General features: G+C 61.2%; 6 protein-coding genes across 6 annotated transcripts; 4 read left to right on the top strand and 2 right to left on the bottom strand.

The window, feature by feature from the left end:
• Positions 1 to 376: 376 nt before the first annotated feature.
• Positions 377 to 1,636, top strand: PLICBS_006101 (uncharacterized protein; the record flags this gene model as incomplete). Its single annotated transcript, XM_018319855.2, has 2 exons — positions 377 to 1,544; positions 1,599 to 1,636. The coding sequence occupies 2 exons, from the start codon at positions 377 to 379 to the stop codon at positions 1,634 to 1,636; spliced, it is 1,206 nt and encodes a 401-aa protein (XP_018182329.1).
• A 432-nt stretch (positions 1,637 to 2,068) lies between these two features.
• On the top strand, positions 2,069 to 3,232 carry PLICBS_006100 (F-actin-capping protein subunit alpha; the record flags this gene model as incomplete). The annotated part of the gene is made up of 7 exons (XM_018319854.2): positions 2,069 to 2,122; positions 2,186 to 2,204; positions 2,266 to 2,378; positions 2,435 to 2,524; positions 2,580 to 2,632; positions 2,688 to 2,825; positions 2,884 to 3,232. The coding sequence occupies 7 exons, from the start codon at positions 2,069 to 2,071 to the stop codon at positions 3,230 to 3,232; spliced, it is 816 nt and encodes a 271-aa protein (XP_018182328.1).
• A 1,574-nt stretch (positions 3,233 to 4,806) lies between these two features.
• PLICBS_006099 (uncharacterized protein) lies at positions 4,807 to 5,376 on the top strand (the record flags this gene model as incomplete). The annotated part of the gene is made up of 3 exons (XM_018319853.1): positions 4,807 to 4,919; positions 5,005 to 5,131; positions 5,203 to 5,376. 3 exons carry the CDS (start codon positions 4,807 to 4,809, stop codon positions 5,374 to 5,376), a joined length of 414 nt encoding a protein of 137 aa, XP_018182327.1.
• Positions 5,377 to 6,279: 903 nt separating this feature from the next.
• PLICBS_006098 (uncharacterized protein) lies at positions 6,280 to 7,182 on the top strand (the record flags this gene model as incomplete). The annotated part of the gene is made up of 1 exon (XM_018319852.1): positions 6,280 to 7,182. One exon carries the CDS (start codon positions 6,280 to 6,282, stop codon positions 7,180 to 7,182), a length of 903 nt encoding a protein of 300 aa, XP_018182326.1.
• A 468-nt stretch (positions 7,183 to 7,650) lies between these two features.
• Positions 7,651 to 8,544, bottom strand: PLICBS_006097 (uncharacterized protein; the record flags this gene model as incomplete). Its single annotated transcript, XM_018319851.2, has 2 exons — positions 7,651 to 8,210; positions 8,364 to 8,544. 2 exons carry the CDS (start codon positions 8,542 to 8,544, stop codon positions 7,651 to 7,653), a joined length of 741 nt encoding a protein of 246 aa, XP_018182325.2.
• Positions 8,545 to 11,669: 3,125 nt separating this feature from the next.
• PLICBS_006096 (uncharacterized protein) lies at positions 11,670 to 13,062 on the bottom strand (the record flags this gene model as incomplete). The annotated part of the gene is made up of 3 exons (XM_018319849.2): positions 11,670 to 12,404; positions 12,462 to 12,601; positions 12,660 to 13,062. 3 exons carry the CDS (start codon positions 13,060 to 13,062, stop codon positions 11,670 to 11,672), a joined length of 1,278 nt encoding a protein of 425 aa, XP_018182323.2.
• Between the last annotated feature and the right edge of the window lie 8,788 nt (positions 13,063 to 21,850).

Raw genomic sequence — 21,850 nt, 5'->3', positions numbered from 1 at the left:
ACTCGGCAATTTCGACCCGTCATGCGTGTGGAATCCCAAGGCGTCCAAGATTGGCGAGGCGCATTAGGTTCCTTGTTTGCGCCTCGTCTTGGCGGCGGGCCGGTTGTTGGCGGAGCAACAATCTTATCGGCAAAATCTGGGGTCGCGCCAGTTGAGCCGGGGTGCCGCCAACGCCGCCAGGGCCGCTGGAAACCCACTGGCCCGAGCCCCGCGAAAGGCCGCCGCAAGCCGAGTCTTTGACTTGCTTCCCATAAGCCTCCTCCCCGGGGAGCGACGCCGTGCTTTCTCACGGACGTGGCGCTGCTCTTTTTCGCTTTCTCACCCTTTCTTGTTGCTCTCGTCACGTCGAGAAAGGAGCAGACGACACATCCCAGCCATGAAGCGCCAGGCCGTGCGTCAGCTGCGCAGCGCAGTCGCGTCTCCGCGATGCTCAACGCATCTGCCCCTCCGGATCGCCCGCTGGTACTCGTCTCACCCTCCGAATGCGAAGCTCAACCTCCCCATCGACTACTCCACGACGCCGATACTGGCCCAGGGCGGTAAGCCCGCGCTCGGAAACGTCAACGAGATCCCTGCCGAGGTCCGCAATGGCCCGACGAGGAAGATGAACCTCTTTCAGGCCATCAACAACGCGCTGGGCACCGCGCTGGCCGAGGACGACAACGTCTTGGTCTTTGGCGAGGACGTCGCTTTTGGAGGCGTGTTTCGATGCACGATGAAGCTGGCCGAGACGTACGGCGCGGACAGGGTGTTCAACACGCCGTTGACGGAGCAGGGCATCATGGGCTTCGGCATCGGTCTTGCGGCGCAGGGCATGCGGCCCGTTGCCGAGATCCAGTTTGCCGACTACGTGTTCCCGGCCTTTGACCAGATCGTCAACGAGGGTGCGAAGCTGAGGTATCGCGAGGGTAGCTGCGGCCCACACGCCGGTGGCCTCACCGTCCGCATGCCATGCGGTGGCGTCGGCCACGGAGCCCTGTACCACTCGCAGTCCCCCGAGAGTCTCTTCACCCACGTCCCGGGCTTCCGGGTCATTATCCCACGCTCACCAATCCAGGCCAAGGGCCTCCTCCTGTCCGCCATCCGCAGCAACGACCCTTGCCTGTTCCTGGAGCCCAAGATCCTCTACCGCGCTGCCGTTGAGATGGTGCCCGAGGCTGCGTACGAGCTCCCGCTGTCCAAGGCCGAGGTCCTCAAGGAGGGCAAGGACGTGACCGTCATCTCCTACGGCCAGCCCATCTACAACTGCCTGGCGGCGATCCAGCGGGCCGAGGCGGACCTGGGCATCTCGGCCGAGCTGATCGACCTTCGCACCGTCTACCCCTGGGACAAGCAGACGGTGTTTGAAAGTGTGCGCAAGACGGGTCGCGTCATCGTCGTGCACGAGTCCATGGTCAACGCCGGCGTCGGCGCCGAGGTGGCGGCTGCGATCCAGGAGGATCCCGACACCTTTGTCCGGCTCGAGGCGCCCGTCGGGCGTGTGGCGGGCTGGAGCATCCACAACCCGCTGATTTTCGAAAAGTTCAACATTCCCGACGTTGCGAGTAAGTCATTCAGTCCTGCGCAGGAGTCTCGCTTACCATGCTGACGCTTCACAGGGATATATGAGAATATCAGAAAGAGCCTAGACTATTGAGACGGAAGCCAACCGGGGGCAATTGGACTGGTGTAAATAGCATTGCATGTCGTCATGGTTTTAAACTAGACAGAAGAAATGCCACAAGCGATTGTCATTTATTGTCATGTCCCTTAGTGGAAGCCCTGGTTCATGCGTGAACGTCGACACTTACGTGTGCTGTAATACGACGTGCTTAACGAGGTACCTCGACGGTACGCGAGTTTAGTATGTGCCAGCGCGTACTGCCCTAGCGCAAGCTGACCGCAGAGCTCTGTTGACGAGCTTGGCTGTGCCCCTCCCGTTCTGCCCCGCCTTGCGGTGCGCGACCATCTCCTTGACCGCATGTGCCTGCATTGAGCGTCGATTCACCATCAGCCTTGCCTGGAGACTCGCAAGCCCCATCGTTTTCTTTGTTTTCGTTCCTGCTGGTTCTCTCCACCGCGCCACGCCATGTCGCAACTGGAGACCGTCTCTGCATTCGTCGAGGGCGCGCCGCCGGGAGAGGTTGGTTCATCCTAGCTCGCCCCCGAGCTCCGCGTCATCAACGCCAAGCTAACCGCATCGCAGCTCGCAGACGTCGTCGCCGGTCCGTCCCGTGTCCCAATCGATCGCCTGAAGTAGCTCATGCACTGACGCAGCGCTGGCAGATATCAAGGCTTTGACCGATTCTCCCAACATCGTCTCAGAACTCGGTCCCGCCTTCGAGAAGTACAATGAGGAGCAGTTGACCACGGTGAAGCTGCCGGGAAGCAGCCAGGCTGTGAGAACCATGGATGCACGAACGCGCAGGGGCTACCGCTGACTCTGCCTGCCCAGGTTCTGGTCAGCTCCCACAACTCGCTCGGCAACGGCCGATACTACGACGTCGAGAGCTCCTCCAGCTTCGAGTTCGACCACGCAACACAAGTATGAGCGACGGCAAGACCCCTTACGCAGACGGCCGGGTTCTGACCAGGAACAGAAAGCTAGCGCCGTTCAGAGCCACGTCATCGAGGGATCACAAGCAGATCTGGTGTAAGTCGGAGCCAAGGTTGCTGCTTCCGCAAGCAACATGCTGATCGCGTGGCAGCAAATCGACTCTGAAGAGCCTCGGCACCTACGTCAAGGAGCATTTCCCCAACGCCGCGTACGGCGTGTACCCGATCGAATCCGATTCCAAGGTGGCCGTGGTCGTCGTGGCGAACAAATACAGCCCCAACAACTTCTGGTGAGAGGCTGCCAACGATCCGAGGGCGATCGACCAGCTGGATGCTGACCGAAAGCAGGAATGGACGATGGAGGTCCCTATACGTGTTCGACCCTTCGTCCGGTAGCCTCGAGGGCTCCATCAAGGTCGACGTTCACTACTACGAAGACGGCAACGTGCGGCTGCTCACCAACAAGCCCGTCTCCGCGTCGGTCTCCTCGGGCACAGGTGCAGGCATCGCCAAGGAGATTTCGGCCCTGGAGAAGAAGTATCAGGAGGAGCTGAACAAGAGCTTCGTCAACCTGAGCGAGGGTGCCTTCAAGGGCCTGCGGCGACACCTGCCGGTCACGAGACAAAAGGTTGAGTGGGACAAGGTTGCCAGCTATAGGCTGGGTCAGGACATTGGAGGCGGGAGTTCTAAGCGATAGGCGCGAGACGGCGGTGGTACCACGTCCGCGGCCTGAGGATGCTACCCCAGCGACCATCATGAGATCATATACAAACGAAAGCCTCGATCGAGAGTTCCCCGCGCCTGCCGTGCCGCCTACTTCAGATGCCGCGTCACAAGTTCACGTGCGGATTGCGGAGCAGCTTACGTAGATGCATGGTGCGGTGTGGTGGCACAATGAGGGGACGGCAATAGCCTCGGGACATGGTGTGGTGGTGCCTTGGAACGGCTGCTAAGAGACGATGACCAACGCGGCCACATCCAACCCTTTCCCACTCGCGACAGAACTAGCAAAACTACTGGCAAGAGCCGACGTCACTCTCGAGTGGCAGTCTCGGTGCATATCGGCGCATATCGGTACACGGAAGAGCTCGAGAACAGTGACTCCTTGTCGTCGGTGTCCGTCCTGCGTCGGCGGCTGAGCGAGCGCCGGTCGCAAGCCATCGGCATGGCCACGCATTAGTCCCGTAACCGCATGCACGGTGGTCAGCGGAAACGACCAAAGCCGCACAAGCCGCAGACCTGCTGCCGATTCCGCGCTCCGGTCGGCGCAGGCGAGATAAGACAGGAATGGCGTTGGGTCATGCACGCCTCTCGTACCGTCCAGCACTACATACATCGTACATGCGCTTGGGGATGCATGCCGTTTTGTCGAAATCCCGGAGGAGGTCCGAAACCCCGGATTGCGTCCCCCAGAGATTCCGAGCGTCTTGGGCGCCCACGAGGGGTAACGAGCATCACAAGCCAACAACCCAAGAAGAAACGTCTGAGCTACTAACTTAGTAGGTGGCCCGACGTGGCGGGGCCTAAACTGCCCGCGTGGGATGCGCTGCTGGATAGGACCACCGGGGTAACAGTCGGCGCCTGCCCACCGGTTCCAGGTTCCCAGCGCCGCGCGCCCTTCCTTTCCGGGGACGGGTTCCAGCGCGCCGTCCCCCAGCGCAATCCTCCCTGCGAGCACAGCAGAAGGCAAAACTCAGCGGTCCGCTAGGTCCAGATTCCCGGCCCGCTCCAGGGTGCAGCAGTTCAGCACCTCGCAGTCAGTGGATGGATGGCCCGCCAGGCCAGGGGACCTGCGATCGCCCCGGTGGGCGAGGCGGCGGCGCCCTGGGCGAATCAGGCGCGCATGGCGGTAATTTTGCGCGCGCCGATTGGACAAGCCGCCCGCTTGTACCTCCGCGGGTCCCACCAGGCCACGGAACTTGCGAGGACCGGGTGGCCTGTCTGTCTAGGTGGTTCTCCAGCCAGCTGGCCTGCGCTGCGCCGTCAGTGGCAGCAGCCCGGCCGGCGGTGGAGGCCCATCAAAGACCCCGTCTGCGACTCAGTGTCCTCGAAATTACCTGCCGCGCGACTCGTCCCTCTTGCATCCTCGCTTCGTCTCGATCTCCGTTTCCTGCCGTTGCCTCGTCTCGTCTTGCGTTTTTCTTCGCACGCAACCGCATCCATCCCCGTCGTCCGACCGCTGTTCGCCCGAATCGTTCGAGAGCCCCTGGCCGCCCTTATAGACACGCATTCCGCCACACAGCCCTCCACCACCACCCCCCAACCGCCAAAATGTCCAAGGAATTCACCTACCAAGATGTTGCCGAGTACAACACCAAGAAGGACATCCACGTCGTGATTCACGACAAGGTCTACGACTGCGCTCAGTTCGTCGACGAGCACCCGTACGTTGCTCCTGGCCCCGCCCCTCGGCGCACCCCCCGTGCCCAACGCCGACCGCAGCGTTTGCTAACCTGGTCCGTCTTGCAGCGGTGGTGAGGAGGTCATGCTGGATGTCGCTGGCCAGGACGCCACCGAGGCTTTCGAGGATGTCGGCCACAGCGACGAGGCCCGGGAAACCCTCGACCGGCTGCTTGTCGGCGTCCTGAAGCGCCAGGTTAGTGATACCCGCCCGTGACCCCTGGAGCCGGTAGACGAGATTCGCTGACTTTTGTCGACGACAAACAGCCCGGTGACCCTGCCCCCAAGGCCGCCCCTGCCGCTTCCACCTCCACCTCGAGCAAGTCCGACAGCACTGGCCTCGGCATTGGCCTCTACGCCATCCTCCTCATCGGCGGTGTCATCGGCTACGGCGCCTTCCAGTACCTGGCGAAGCAGCAGGAGGTTCAGCAGACTGCCTAGATGCGCCCCGCGGTGCTTTGGCTTTCTGATACGACGGGCGGCAAGGGCGACGCCCTAGAGCGAACCCTGCCGCGCCGGTGGTGATGGATCAAAAGGCGCATTGATTTGGTTTTACCTTTTCCCCCGCCCTCGCGTTGTGAGGCATGCACAGGCTCCCTTCAACGGCGGCCTTTACCCGGGCGCGCGCGTGGGGGACGACCGAGATAGAACGCCTGCGGTCTGGCATTTCTTGCGCTGGGAGATGGAGCAATTGGTTCAAGGTAGATTTCTCCATGCGTGGGATCTGCGCCATGGATACAGGCTTTTTTTAATGAGGACGACTTGATGTGGACTCTACGGCGCAGCGTTGTGAAGCAGTCAGCGCAGACGTGCCGTTGCGTCCGGGCGGGCGACAACGACAACAGCAACGGCAATGTGAGCCTTGCCTGGACAATTTCGTAAATGTCACACAGGCGTCGACACGGCGGTGACATGCTATCCATCGACTGCGGCCCAACAATCCCCACGTGCGGTTTGCGACAGTCGCGCCAGCCAGACTTTTTTTGCTGGGACCGCGTATTCGTACAAAGTACTTTGTACCCCGAGCCTCAAGCCACAGCACCCAGCGAATGACGGAGGGCCGACGACCGTGCGCCACAGGCATGGTTGCCTGGCCTTATTCAGCCTCACCTTTAGAGTTAACGACCGACCTTTGCTTGCTGCTGCATCATCCACGAACCATCCGTCAACTTCATTCTTGCACGCGTCCGCATCCGACAACCTCGCTTCCTGTCCCGGCTCGCGGTGTTGCCGTCCATCTCTGCGTCGCTCCCCTCGTTTACGCGTGACTCCGCGATCCGCCCTTCCGCGTCACTTCATTTTGTTGGCCTCCGAGTCGGCGTCTGCGGCCGGCCCTCGCTCACCATGTCGTCGTACCTGGAGAAGCAGTCCGCCGCGTTCCGGGGCACCCTCGCGTCGGCCGCATCCAAGCTGTCCAACCCGTCGGCCGTCAAGGCGGCCTCGCTCGCGCCCCCGTCACCGTCACCGTCCGCCGCGTCGGACAGCGCCACGCCGACGGCGAAGCGCAAGCGGGATGCCGTACCCGATGTGCCCTTCTCGCAGCCGCAGCTCACGGGCTACGGCGCCGAGGTCAAGACGCAGATGACCTTTGCGGTCGACTACCTGAAGAAAAAGGGCGAGCCGAAGAGCATCACGGACATCATCGACCACCTGAGCCTGCGGGCGTACTCGGACGAGCACAAGAAGGAGCTGACGGACGGGCTGAGGGGTCACCCGCGCGTGGACTGGCGGCCGGATCCGAACCTGACGGAGCAGACGTGGAAGACGGGCACGTACACGCACCGGCCCATCATCCCCGGCGTGAAGGACGCGACGTCCCTGCTGGCACACCTGCAGCGCAAGACGGACGCCTCGGGCGTGTCGGTGAAGGACCTCAAGGACGGCTGGCCCGACTGCGAGGAGACGCTCGCCCAGCTCGAGCGGCAGCACAAGGTGCTCGTCGTGCGCACTAAGAAGGACAACTTCCCGCGCTACGTTTGGGCCGACGACCCGTCGCTCCAGCACGCCGTGCAGCCAGAGTTCCAGTCCATGTGGCACCGCGTGCCCCTGCCGTCGCTCGACGACATGCACCGCAAGCTGGTCAACGTCGGGCAGAAGCCGACGAGCGAGGACCCGCGCAAGGCGGCGCAGGCAGCGGGCGCCGGCAAGCCAAAGACGCAGAAGAAGCGCGCCGGCAAGAGGATGGGTAAAGCGACTAATGTGCACATGGCGCACCTCATGCAGGACTACAGCCACATCCGCAGGTGATGGGCTTCGTTGCCTACAAAACGTTTGGGTCTTGAACTTCTTCTTTGGGCGTTTTCTTTCACAATGGGCCAAATGAAAACGGAGCGGGGCTTGACGACAATTGGTCGATCTCACACGGAGATTCCTTACAGGGCGGGATGCATAAATGTACTGGCGTTTCGGGGGCTGGAGGCGATTCATCGAATCGATTTGTCAATTTGGACTGCGTTGACTTTGGGGCGACTAGGCAGACAGTCTCTCAATTCAAGGGACGAGCAAGTCGTTGAACATACATCAGCCTGGAGATGTCGACGTCGTGACTATCTATCGTGATGCATCATGGGGAGGCGGGGACGCCGTGCCCAGCCAGTGTGTACGTGCTTCCAAGCTCCCGTTATTTCCGCGACGTCTCACCCTGTGCAGCAGCTCTTGGGGTATCCAATTCCAATGAAGCAGTCTTTGGTGGCTCGGCATCACGGTCATTCTCCATCATGTCCCCTCCGTCGCTCCAGGGGTTCCCGCATCCTCCGCGCCCATACCCTTACAGGATGACGGCATATTCTCAGCTCGTATCCTGTCAAACAGCGTCTCAAAGACATCCTCGCGCTGAAACCCACCCACCTTGTACCTCCCCAGCACAATCACGCACGGCACCGCCTCCACGCCGCGCTCCTCGACCGCCGCCTCGGCCTCGTCGTCGACCTCGCGGCCGCGGTCATCGTCACGCAGCTCCGCGCGCACCACGTCGGCGGGCAGGCCGCCCGCGTCGCGCCCCACGACCACGAGCCACTCCTCGTCGCTGACGTCGCGGCCCTCGGCGAAGTGTCCCCGGAAGAGGGCCTCGACGACGCGCGCCTGCGCGAGGGCGCCGCGCCGCCGCAGGACCGCCGCGATGAGCACCTGCGAGAGCCGCGAGGGGCCCGTCGACCCCGCGACGCGGAAGTGCAGGTCCGGGTAGGGGGCGGCGGCGGCGCGGACGCGGTCGAGGTGCGCCTGGAAGGTGGCGCTGCCGCCGGACCACTCGTCGTAGAGGGAGAGCTTGTCGCATCCTAGGCACACACGGAGAGGGCACATGTCAGTCTTGCCCTAACCCCCTCTTTTTTTTCATATCCAGTAGCCGCCATCGCATCCTCCCCAAGGGAAGACATTGGGAGAGCAGGGGGCGGCGTGCAGAGGAAGAGGGGGGGGGAGGGAGCTCTCACTTGTCTTGAGGAGAGGGTTGAGGCAGAACGAGCGCCAGACCAGCTCAAAGTCGACGTCGGGGTGCTTGGCCTGGTAGCGCCGCATGGCGGCCTCGATGCTGCGCTTCTCGACCCAGCACCACGGGCAGAGCGTGTCGGAGAAGACCTCGATGGGCACGAGGAGCCTCTCCTCGGCCGCCATGTCTGGGTTCTGGTGTGTGAGGTGTGTCGTTGAGACGGGGGCTGGCCCGCTCTGGTGGTTGTTGTGTGAGAGGTGCCACCAGGCTGTGAGTGTGTTGCTCCGTCGGAACAGTTGCCGGAGTAAGGAGATGTTAAGGGATTTATGGACTATTCAGTTGTTGGTGGGCACGCATATATATCGGTTCGCAGAGCGTACAGCGTCTGACCAAGGCCGTTGCCGCCTTTTCTTGCCTTGCCGGGGTTCCGGTGGTGGTGAGACGCAAAGGGGGGGGTGGACTCCAACGTTGAACGTCAACGGCTAGTAGTCTCCGCGACGCAAGGGTCGGGAGTGAAGAGCGAGAGAGAGAGAGAGAGAAGAAAGAGACTAAAAAGCAAGCAAAGTTCCTGCACACGAGGGTTTCTCAGCTGGCTCGCCTCGCCGGTGCCCAAAAACCACGTGTCGTATGTTGGAGCGCAGCGGCGCCACCGCAGAACATGGTCCGATATGTGCGTTAGGGTACTACTGCGTGTGTGTGAGGGAGCGAGCGAGCGAGCGTGTGCAGTGCAGTGCATGAAGGTGCGTAAGTCCAACGGGGGAAAACAAAAGTGTCAGGGTCCTCGGCTACCCCCACGAGGATATAGTTTACTCCCTCCTCCTTTGGTCCTGGGCTCCTGGCCCTTACATGGACCGACCACATGTCATGTCAAGTTACGACCGCGAGACAGGCCGCTAGTATTTACCGCGCACGTCATCTTGGCCGGAGCGAAACGTCCCTCTCTTCTCCTCTCCTCGCCTCTACCCACACAGGCCCCCGTTCTCTGTCTCCCCCATCACAGGCTAAAGGGCAACGAGCAAGGACAAGGGGATCACGCACACACACAGCGGTGGGGGGGAAAGAGAGACAGACAAACAAGAGAGGGACAGCCCCGGGGCGTGTGCTCCTGCGCGGATGCAGATCCCGCGCTGTTCGAGCGCGCGCGGGCGGGCGGGCAGCCGTCATACTACCTGTCGCCTGCCTCCATCCCCATGCCGACTTACACGCCTCACCTGCGCCGTGCCGCGAAACCTCCGCCCGCGGTTAGTAATCATTAAATCGAAACCTCACCTCTCGGCACCACCACCACCCACCCAACCCCCGCCCTCTCGGGTACCCCAGCTTCAGTGAAAGTTAAATACCGCTTTTTGCTGCTTGCCGTCGCGGCAAGAGAAAAGAAGAGTAAGCTTTACCCGCCCCCGGCGGTGCAATGGGCGGCGGCGGCGGCGGCGGCGGCGGCGGCGGCGGCGGCAGGCGTCCGTCAGCTCAGAGGGCGCGCGCGCGTGATGACGAGGGGCAAAAGACCAAAGAACAAACACTCCCAAATTAAAAGAGTGTGTGTTCCCTGTCATCATGATGAAGGGGGGCAGCACCTCGGAAGCGCGTCCTGACTCGTCTGCGCATGCGCCCGAGCACGCACCCAACCCGGAGAACAAACCCCCTGGCCGTCCTTGTCTCTCGTCTCGACGTCGCATCGCGGGTGCGGGCCGCCAGGCCGAGTGGCGTCTATCCCATCGGAGCGATGCGCACCTCGTGGTACGACGTAACTTGTAACTGGTAAGTAGGCATGTGTGTATCCGCGCAAGCATATCATGCCTTTGTACATCCAGGTACGTACTGCGCACGAGTAAGTGGACTTGAACAAGGTACTCTCGGCAAACCACCACCAACCCACCCACCTCACCCACTCTCCCATCTCCATTCATACATGTCTAGCACTCAACCGTCGCAGCGCCAGTGGGACGTGGGAGCTTCGCGCGCCCGCTGGGCTGCCCCGACGATGCCAGCCCGGTACCTGCCTAACAGTACTTATCCACCCCGGGTCCTCATAAGTTTCAACTACTTACTTACTACCTATGGAGCACGAACCCATACTGAAAGGTACGCCGACGCCTCCAGGCTTGCCTTGCCTGCGACCCTGGCGGTCGCGATCCCGCCTGCCTGCCTGCCGGACCGCCGGCCGCCTTGCCTCATGCGGCCCGCAGTGTCGGCTCCGGCTGATGCCGTCGTCGTCGGGGAACCTCCTTGTCCAAATCGAACCTGCCAAGCCCCCCGCGGTCGCCTGCCGCGCCTCCGTCGCGTGGCACCCGCGGCTCCAAGATTAGTATCATCGTGCTTTTCAAGATCTGGCCTCGATCAGTCTCACTGGGCGCTACGCGGTGAGTCAACTACGCAGCGCCCTTGTATCTTTAGCCGCCCCGCCGCGCCCGGTCGTCGCCGCGGCAAAAGCCCGCTCGCTCCGTCCCGTGCCGTGACACGGGACACCGATTCAAAGGGTTCCCGGTCCGACGACTGACTGGTCTGCATGAATGCCGCCTCAATGGGCGCAAGTACCGAAAAACTCAATTGCATTTCCTTGTCCCACGCATGATAAATGACTTGGTGTCGCCGGGCAGCTAGCTTGCCCTTGCGTACATGCTCGCCTACCCTACCAGCGGCCAAACGTGAAATCATGTCCGCCGCCTCGTCTCGTCTTCAAGCCCGCCTCTACACTGCCGTGGCGACTTGAGCCCTTGCACCCCGTCCCTTTGCCCGTGCCGAGCACAATTACTCCATTCGCGAGAGGCATCCCGCCCGTTCACGCCCGCGCCCGCCCCAGGCGTCCATGCATCGTCCCAGCAAACTCCTTCTAGCCGTCAACCAGCTCCTCGCAGTAGCAACGCGGAAAGTCAAAATAAATGCTTCGTAGTCGTCAGGTGCCCGCATCGCCTGTCTATGGTCGGTCTCAACAAAGGAAAAGCCACTGGGCAAAAACAAACCCGCAACAAAGGACACGCAGGAAGGGAAACCAAAAGCCAAAAGGAACCGCATGTTTCCGCCCCAAGATCAGGGCAGGCGACAGAGAGCCGCACAGTTTGGCGTGCCACGAAAGCGCACTGCAAACTATTGCTGCAGAGGCTGCCCCTGGGATTTGCGCAGAACTCGCGCTCTCCCTTCCATTAACACAGCCGTCGCAGACATGCCGCCGACCAGCGTCTCATTAGTGCTCGCTTCTAACAGGCTTGTCGCAGAAAGGACACGGAGGTATCAGTCGGTCACTTCAGTCCCTAGGAGTCGACCGTCGTCGTCGTTGTCGTCGTCGCCGTCGCCTGCCATTGCCAGCAAGCTCACACTAAGCCATGTGCACCAGGCCAGAGTCTGCGCCCTGAGGCCGGCGCAGCTGGTGTGGTGCGCCGTAGTACATCTGGCCCATGGCCGCGTTCTGCGGGTAGTTGTCCGGCTCCGGATAAACGTAGTTGGCTGCGTTGTGTGACGGGGACGGAACGTGCGACGGGGACTGCCATCCGACGCTCGACATGTGAGGGCTGCCGCCATTGCTCCCCGTCGCGGCCTGGTGTTGCTCCAGGCTCGGCTCCAAGGTCGGAGGCGGTCCGTAGCCGGTCGGGTGAGACGTCGGCCGCATCCCGTTGGTGCTGTAGCCACCGGCGGGAGACGCCGAACCGGGGCTGCCAACGCGGAGGTGAGGGGGCAGCGGTCCATTCTGTTGCATGTACTGCGAGAAGTCGGCGGGGTGGCGGTTCATGCCGCCCGATCCCGACATGTCCATGCTTGGCGACATGGACATTGGCCTATGCGCGGGAGACGGCGTCGTCATGGGCGAACCATGGTTGGAAAGGTGGTCGCGGTCAGAGCGAGCCTGTGGCACATGCTTGGCCTTGGACGCTGCCAAGGCGGCCGCAGTTGCGGCGGCGGCTTCCTCGATTGTGCCACTGTGGTGGTTTTGGTGACGGGTGAGCGTCGTGCGACGAGTAAACGTCTTTTGGCAGTCGGCGTAGGGGCACTTGTACGGCCGCTTTCCAGAGTGCGTTCGTCGGTGGCGAGCCAGAGAGCTGCTGTCGCTAAAGGGCTGCGATTCTTGCGTGAGTTCCTGGTGGCCAAGGGCGAGGGCTGAGCGCCAACATACCTTTGCACATGTCTCGCAGTGGTGCGGCTTCTCGCCGGTATGGACGCGCTGATGGACGGTCAAGGCTGACCGCTGAATGAACATCTTTCCGCAGCCCGGGTGGTCGCAGACGTGAGGCCGGACTCCCGTATGGATTCGCTCTGGTTGTCCATCGTCAGCTTCGCGCGTCTCTAAGGGGTGACGAGGGGGCGTTCCTACCGTGGCGCGCTAGATCGCTCCGTCGCGCGAAGCCCTTGCCGCATGTGCTGCACGGGTAGGCCTTGACAGGCGGCGGCGGAGGCTGGTTGGGATGGCCCATCTGCTGCATGGCCAGGCTCGGGACACCCGCCATGCCTCCAGACATCTCCGGATACGCGGGCATCGTCATGGCGTTCGCCATCGACGTCGGCATGTGCATGGACGCGTGCATGGCCGATGGTGAGCCGTACGACCGCGACAGGCTGTGCGGCGTCGAGTACGACGAGTGCTCTGACATGTGAGGGGAGACGGATCGTTCCATTTCGGGCTCTTGCTTGACGAAGGGAAGTTGGTGAAGTTGATAGTCGTCCTGGGTCTCGGGAAGTTGCTGTTGCGAGACTGAACCGCCTTTCTTATTCAGCATGTTCGTAAGATCCATAACCCAACGCCGTGCCTGCGAGTCTGATGGCTTCTCAGTCTGGCGGGGCCCATCAGTCGCCGGTCCCAGACCGTTGGGTACGGGGGAGGGGGTGGACGTACTGTACGCGGAGACGGTCAAACCGTTGTCTCACAGTCACGGAGGCAGGAAATCAGCGGGACTGGATTGTTCTGCCAGTGTTAGCTGCCGAGTGGCCAGGATCATTGCAAATGGCAGAACCAACAGGTGCCGTGGTGGGGATGGGGTGAGGTGGTCAAGACCAGACGGTTGGCACCCGTCACCAAGCCACGGCCTGGCAGCAACACGATATTGACGCTACCGTGAGCATGGACCGCTCCGTGGCCCCTGACCTGGCGTCTGGATGACAGACCCCTCGACCACCCCTCACGATGCATCGTGTCGGGGACAGCTGGATGGTTCTCGACTTACCCTCTGGTGTCCACGGGGAAGGCGTTGGCGGGGGTTGGTCCTACGCCGTCGCAGGAGCGCTCGGTGCGCAATGTGGCCTGGCCTCGTCCGCGATATTTTGAGACCCTGCCAAACCCCTCCAGTCCTATGGTCGGAGTGACGCCTCCAGCAGGCGAATGCTGATGTCAAAGGCTTTTGTTTCGGCGCCAATCCCGCTGTTCCCCTTGGCGTACCGGGCGAGGCTGGCACAGGACTCTACAGCGTACCGACCAAGCCACGGGGCGAATAGTTCGAAAAAAAGGCCCCCAGCGTGTGCCCAGTGTGCTTGCGGAGACAAGACGATGCAGTTGGCGAAAGCTGCAGGATGCTGCGAGCTAGGAGGCGGGCGGCGGTGCTGGTTCTGATGCGCCGAAGCAGCCTCTTTGAGTCTGAGTTTGTATCGACCATACACGCACTGGAGACGGCGGCGCAGACGGGGCTTCCACCTTTCAGTCACTTCTGTGCCGCGAGTTATGAGCGTCAGTTGTTGCTGTTCAAAAAGCGCCGCTCCAAGGCGACGGGGACGTTGGTTCCGGCAGCTGTCCGGGGTTGCTTGCTCGGCGACAGCGCAAGGGACGAAGTAGGGCAGGCGAGGTACGTATCGAGCAGACGCACCTCTATCGGGACTCGGGAGCCTTGTGACGGATGGGTCGCAGAGTGGCCGAAGCGTGCGCGATCTTCAAATACACATGGAGCTTTGTTAGTCGCGTCGTAATGGACTCGGGCGTGTCATGACCAAACAAAACAGGTCTGGAGAATAGGTAAGGAAAGGAGATGAGACTGCAGGCAGGCCGCTGCCGTGGCGCAACGTTCTGCTTTGGAGGTTTGCAAAAGGCGAAATATGGACCTGCCCTGGGTGTCGGGGCCAAGGGTACCGCCGCCCGTCTTGGGATCGGCGTGGACCCAACTTGGGCGGGCCCAGTGGGTGGGCAGGACCCAAAGAACGGCCGTGACAGGGCAGCGGTACGGTATTTGGGGGGGCGGGACCACTGGCTGGCGGACGCCCCAGTGGCCAGCCCAGGGGTGTGTTGTGTGGGTGTGAGGTAGGTGGTGTGTGGTGCCCGCCCAGGCGTGTGGGAAATCAGAAATAGGGAAGATAAAAAAACTGAGAAAAAAAGGCTGCACCACAAATTCTCCTGGAACCCCCCAGCGCAAGGATGCGCCCTGGCTGAAGGGCCAGTATCAAGCAAAGCAGCCCGGCGGGCGAGCGCGACAGGGATAGGAACACGCCACAGGAGAGGCAGCGCAATTGCAAGTCGCGACGCGACGCAGGGCAGCGCCGGACTGGGGGGGATGCTCAGAGGGCTTGCTTGTGGCGGGCAGCATGCTGAAGCGCAATGCAAGCCCGCCAGGCACCCTGCGCGCGAGAGATAGGGGGAGGACAAGAGAGACTTGGCTTTACGTACCGGCTCTTGGTTCAGCGGACAGGACAAGAGACCACGGCTCTGCCCGAGTCACGAGCGGGCAAAAGGCAGCGCACCGAGCGAGCGGGCCCGGGTCCGTTACCGTGAGAGCTGATGACGGTTGGCACCGACCGATCCCGACAGGGCTGGTCGTGCACACGCCCGCAAGATCTACGAACGGACACCCAGATGCCGAAAGGGGACAGGCAACTCGGCGGCCCTGTGACAAGGTGAAGAGCCGACGACAAGGCAATGAGGACGAGATATGACCGCAGGTGGGCCTGAGAGGGGATGATTACACGTACGAATACGTGGATGTATGGCGCCCGCGGCGTTTTATGTGTATCAGGCGGCGAGATCTGAGACCTGCGTGATTGCAAGGCTAGCGGCGAGCGTTTCCTTTGACAGTACCGAGTACGTACGGTCGTACGCAATGCTCAAGGTAGGGACGTCCGAGGGGGAGCAGTCGAGACGCGCTGAGTCAAAGATGTCGTCAAAATAGCATCGCGGGAGCCTTGGAGGGCTATAACCGGGGCGAGATGCAGGAGGACGGCGAGTGCGTGCGAGCAGCAGCGGCCGAGATTGGATGGACGTGAGGAACGAGGCCTTGGCTGACAGCGGGAAGGGCTTGATTGTGCTCCCTCCTCTCGAGTTGAAACGGACGGGATCCCACAGCTGGCCAGAGCGTCGCCGCAGCGAGGACGGAGAGGTCGACTGGGGACGGGATGGAGGGCTGCCATCTGGGTGGGTGGATTGGCTTGTGGGTTGCGGGTGGGTGCAGCATCCATCTGGACGGCGGGAGGAGCTGGGCTGGGCTGGGCTAGGCTGGGTTGTGGTCCTTGGGACCGGTACTTGGGGCGCCGCGGCCAGGGTACCTGACGTCGTGGGGAAGGGCCTTGCATCATGCCGCAGCGCCCTGCGAGCACCAGGTACCAGCGCCAGGGCTGGGGTAGCCGGCCTAAGTGCCTCGCCCAGTGCGTGCACAGTGCAGGGCAGTGCAGCCCGGGCGATTGCCCTGCCCTGAGGTGCCCTGAGGTGCTGCCTGCCCTGCTGCCATCCTGCGTCCATTAGTAGGTACTGCGTCTCGCACTCACAACTCGCCAATGTACGAAGTGCGGGAAACAGCAACCCACGACTTCCTGGGCAGGGGCATCTCTGGCATCTGGAGACGCCCCCTCCCTCGTCTCGCCGTCTGTTTCGTCTCTGCCTTGCTCCGTACTTCATGTGCGTTTGCCTTCGGCGACCAACTTCATCACTCAGCAACCACGAGGCCGGCCGATGTCTTCTGCCTGGGCAAGGTAGGTAAGTACAGTACATACCTACTACGAGTACGCGTGCCCGCGCATGTTTGTTCCGCCTAGACTGGGATGCCCTGACAAAGCGCCTTGTAGATGCGAGGCGCTGACCCTGCCAACGGCAGCCGCCTCGGGAACTCCCAGAGCCGCCGCATCGGGCGCCGGACCATCTGGTGCCCTGCGCTGCCTGGTGGGAGGCGCCTGTCAAAGACCAGCCATGCAAGGAAGATCCGATTTTGGTACATGAAGTCGCATTGAGCCATCTTGGTCCCCTCTTCTCGATCCGTGCTCACGCACAAGTCTGGGGAAGCACGACGCACGACCTCGTCGGTGAACACGACGCACGGGTGGCGCCTTACATCGTTCGACAAAGGCGAACCCCCGACGGAGACGACGACTTCGTTGACAGCGCCCCCTCAAAGGGTACAACGGCGACAGACGAGTTGGCGACGGCGGCAATCCAGGTCCAGGCGAGCCTCTCATTGTCGCTTCGGAGTCAATCAGAGGCGTCCTTCCGAGCTCCGCTGGCTCTGATCCGATAGGTCTCCCTCGGTCGACGTTTGCCTAGGCCTAGGGAGATTGCCCGCAACCGCAGCGAATTAACTATCTCCTTCGCTCTCACCGACACGTCTTTCAGGCGGATGGTTGGTCGTTGACGCACGCTTTGCCCGGTTTCTTTTTTTCTCTCGCGCCCTGGCCTTCCCACCGCTTCGGAGGGCGCTAATTGGGAGCAAGACACGACTGGCAGCGTGGCTAGATGCTTTGTATTCTCGAGCCCTTCTTACCAGACATGGGACGCTGCGGCATCTGAACTAGAGCAGCTGACGCCACTTGCGCGTCGCGCTTCTATGTGCATCCAGCCGCGTTTATCGCAGACCACGGACCTCAACCTTCAAGCAGTCGTGCACTGGGGACACTGGTCCCCTGGCACAGAGGCAACCCTGTTGACCTGGGCCCTAACACTTGAGCTGGTGACGGCCACGATCCCTGTCGGTCTTGAAAGTCTCGCTCGTATTGTCCAATTACACTCATCGGACCACACCCACTCCCACCTCGACTGGCTGGTGCGTATCCAACACGCACAACGATTCCTAGGAAACCAGGATGATAAGCGCGGAGACTTGGTGAGGCACACGGTCGCACTCGGCTATCTAATCTCTGTTCCTCGCACCGTCTCCGCAGATTTGGGTATGGTCCTCGAGATCAGTCTCGCTGGGTTGAGCTTGGACTGATGCGGATGGCATGCGGAGGGTTGCGATCGTGCAGGTCAGCCTCTTGGCCCTCGGACGGCCGTCTCCACCTCACTGACATTGACGAGCCCAACACATGCGCGCAGCCCGTTGGTCTCTTCGCATGAAGCAGATCAAAATACGGAATGTCTCTCGGTTGCCAACCAGCTGCAACACCTCTGCGGCCCATCGTGGCCCATCGCTGGGCGGTTGCCCTAGGGGCGACGGGCTTTCTAGCAGCAAAAGCAGCCGGTTTCTTGTTGCTCGTTGGCTTGGGTACGGTAGAGCACCTCATCCACAGGCGTCTGGGGTGCGCGTGGACCAGGCGGCACTGTGCGCGATACAAGCCTCGATGCCGCTGGAGCTCTGGGGGATACCTCGGGCCAACCCACCCTGCCATCGTCAGTTGGTCACGTCGCCCGAGTGGCCGTCCATTAGCGCTTTTCGCTTCCAATTGTCCGACTATTGACAGACGCCGCGACAATGGGAACTGCTAGGCTCGGCGCGGGAAAGCAATTCTCGCTGGCACCGCTTTGCGGCGGATCACACAGCACTGGAATTACTTGGTACCATGGCGGCAGTGGTCGGCGCGAGTCATCTCGTGGGAGCAAGTTCCCTGCACGTGCATGCGATATTTGAGAATGCCGGGCTTCATCAACGGCGACTACAGATGGAGGACTGCCTCCGGAAAGAGTCGCCATCGCTTTTCGTGCCCGATGGTCGCATCACGCCGCATCATTCCGCATCAACTCGTCCAGGAGTCGAGCACCGGACCCGCCTTGTTCGCGTGACCTGGACGACAGGCAACGCCGCGAAGGAGTTGCACCGCGGATGGCTGGTTGGCTGAATGGCGAGGCCGAAAGGGCTGCACGCAGCTGCGATCCACACTGCAAGCTAACAAGGAAGCCTGAGACTAATCCGGTGGTGGCAGGCTTCTGGAAGGTCTCGGGGGCTTCCTTTGCATTTCCCCTGGCCCACCCTCACACCCGCGATCCCAGGCCACCCCACGCTCCTTGACATCCTTGTCAAGCCAGCCCCGTCTTGCGGTGTGGCACAGTTCTGGAGGGCTTCGAGAAGTTCACACGGCGTTTCGAGCAGGTCGGAATACACGCTGGTTCAACGTTTGTGGCGTGCGCGCCAGCAACCTTTCGGTCAGCTGTCAGCCCAGCAATGGGCAACCGGCATTGGCTGATCCGTGGATTGATGCTGCACCCAAGCTTCTTGGTGGACCAGAAGTCCAGGACTGCAACTCCGCCCCTCCGGCCGATGAGCCTCCAGGCATCTCTGGGCCCGAAATTCAGCTGTTCCACAGCAGTGCAGTGGCATCTTTGCAACGCTGTGATTTTCGAAGGGTAGTCGCCGCGCCAGCTCGTCCCCATCGCCAACGGAAAGTTTCTTTGCTGGGGACGCTTCGGTTGCCGTCACAAATACGGAAGCTGCCGTATTCTGTCACTAGGAACAGCTCCAGACAAAAATGACGACAGCAGAAGAGCGGTGACTCGAAGCCTGTCTGTCCAGCACGAGAGTTGATATGGCAGTCACCCAATGCCAGGCCGAGGCCCCACGGCGGACGCAATCACCGTTAGTGCAGCCCGCCCATCGTTGTGGCGGTCAAGTGTTTCCGGACACCAACACAACGAAGCGAAAGGTTACATCAACAACGGCCTACGGCGCACTGTACAGCACAGTTCCTCGTACTAGCACAATTGTCAGCTCTTTGTAGCGCTGCACAGCATTGTACAGTAACCAGCTCATACTGCCGGTGGATTCGGACAAAAGATCGCCATGTGTTTCAGAATCGGCGGCAGCTAAGCTGCCTGGCCGAACACCCATGGGCAACAGATGCTGCGGCGGCGGTGGCTGCTTCTATCGTTCGAAGCGGCCAACGCCACCTGCTCCAACCCAGCTGGTCCAGCTTCTCAACCATCCGATCACATGAAGCGCCCAGGGAAGTGGACCTTGAGCCTGCGAGTAGGAGGAGCGTTCTGCGGGTTTCCTTGTCTTGGCCCACGCCGGGAAGATCTCGCTGCTAGTATGCTGTGCATCTTGTGTGGAGGGTGGCGGACCTCGACATTTAACGCACCAGAGCACCTCGAGCCACCCTATGCGCTTCGCACTGGTCGGCCAGGCTGGTTGCGGGTTTCACGATTGCGGGAGCTTCCGTCCGACGATCATACGTCGCTCGTGTTGTCAACGTGCTGACCACTCTACGAGGCGGGTTGCCCAGTCAATACAACAGGGTATTTCTTGGCCTTGACTTCCCGGCGAAGTGAAATCAACCACATACAGTACATACGTACAGTACAGTATTCACACTCGGTAGAGCATGGGCGAACCCAGTGTCGACCCGTCCGACCCTTCCAAGAGAACCTTGTTACATGCCTGCGGAGTGGCAACTTGGATCCGGTTCCTCGGGTTTCGTCAAAGGACAGCACTGCGTCATTGAGGGTGCGAGAACACCTGGCAACCCCACAAATCGCCCGGGCCTTGGACGGTGTCTCGGCCGGCTTTTCGGGGACCTGAAGGTTGCCTATGGGCGTCAGACGAACTCGGTGGCAAGTGTCACAATGTTGCTCGTGCAGGAGTCGTGGCACACCTCCGAGGGGTGTGCGTTTGAGGTCCCGACGGCGACACGCGAGACGCGATCTGGAAGGCCAGGGCTCGGGGTTACCCACCAAGGTTGATTCGACGATTCTGCCCATGCGCCGACTGTTGGGATGGCGGATCTGCTGTTCTATTACCAAGATTTCCCTTGCGTCGCACACAGCAAACCCACTGCTGCTGTTGCGGCGTACCCGGCTGCACCGCAACTGCACAGAGACGCCGGCGACCCGTGCTCGGTTTCTTTCGCCAACTCGGTGCTGCCATACATGATATCTGATGCAGCGTCAGCCACTTTTGCGTGATGCAACGTGACCCGAGCGAACAAACATTGAGCGACACGTCTCGGGCTTTGCCGGCATCGGCTGCCTTTGCCCAACGAGAACGCAGTCGCACTCGGCCGTTTATAGGTGACGCATTTATCGCTGTCCAACGGATTGTTCGGCGCTGAATGCCTCTTTAGCATCCGACTTGGAGGTCTTTCGGGTGAGCTACGTCATGGATGCAATTGGCGCAGACTTGTGCTTGAGTCGGCGACGCCGTACTGGCGAATGGCCATTGCTTCAGCCCGGGGGGGGGACGTCCAGGACTTCAGGGATTTGCTGCAGGTGCGAAACGGCATCAAGCATGCTGCCACCATGACTTGCCGCTGCCTCGGTCATCTTCCTGATCCATGCACACGCCTTACATGCAACGCATGGAACGCGAAACGGAATGCATCCGTCCACAACCAGGGGCGCCGCACTTAAGACTGGAAAGCTCAGTGTAACCGTCTAAGTGGATCGCATCATGATGAGCGCCCCGGCCAAGGCAAACAAACGTTGGTGTGGCACAGTACTCCGTACAGCACAGTGACTGTACTGCCATCATACGGGTCCAACTGACCAGAAGACCGCGGACGTTGCGTTCTATTCTGGCCGAGGCATTGCCGCGTCGCTTTCAACACGGTCACCGCCACGTACAGCACTTTCAGAGCGACCCCCGCGTCGCCCAACGCCGCTTTATTTCGTAACGGCGAGAGGCGATGCACCAGCCGTTGATGCTGGCATGATAATCTGGGCCAAAAGGCGCAATGATTCGGAACATGGTCAGCCCCGTCCCACGTTGTGGCTTCTTCCACAGGCGAGGCAATGTCTCGGTACAACGCGCATCATGTGGCGGCGGTCGGGACGCACGACGTCTGTTCGACGCATGCAAGCTGCATGGTTCAAGTGCTGTGAACGTAAGGCTCGCCGACATGACACAAAGGCGCGGCGGCTGCCTGAGTCCCCGGTGTTAAGCGGGACCCAGCAAGTGCAGCGAGAAGAGTCTCGCTCGAGGGCGTCGGTCTAGAGAGGCCCGTTCTGTCTGCTTGCACTTACGTCAACTCCAAGCCTCCATCTCGGCCGGTCGTCTGCCGAGACGTTTGTCAGGCTTACACGCGATTGGTTCACCATACGACGGGCGGAAGATGCCGCAGACTGGGTGAGCACCACAACAGCTTCATAGCTTATTCCATGGTCCTTCTCCGCCGTTGTGTCTGGCGTCCGCTGCACGCTAATCAATACATGCCAGCAACTACGGGGTACGGAGGAAGCCGGAGGAGGCTAGCCTAATACGAGACTCATCTCGACAGACACCACTGTACCGCCGAAGCAATGGATTGGCCGACGTGGGCCATGGACGAAAATGGCAAAGAGATCTATTACCGGCACTTCTTTTGCTTTCTCTACGGAGTCCATCGTGGCTCTTCACTCAACATATTCAAGAGCCTCGTATTCCGCCGGTCAAAACAAAATAAGACAGGACCAAAAGCAAA

This window comes from Purpureocillium lilacinum (assembly GCF_023168085.1).
Source record: "Purpureocillium lilacinum CBS 284.36 DNA, scaffold_4, whole genome shotgun sequence".
Lineage (NCBI taxonomy): Eukaryota > Fungi > Ascomycota > Sordariomycetes > Hypocreales > Ophiocordycipitaceae > Purpureocillium > Purpureocillium lilacinum.
The sequence above is the reverse complement of the archived record's forward strand: the minus strand, read 5'-3'. Positions and strand labels throughout refer to the sequence as shown.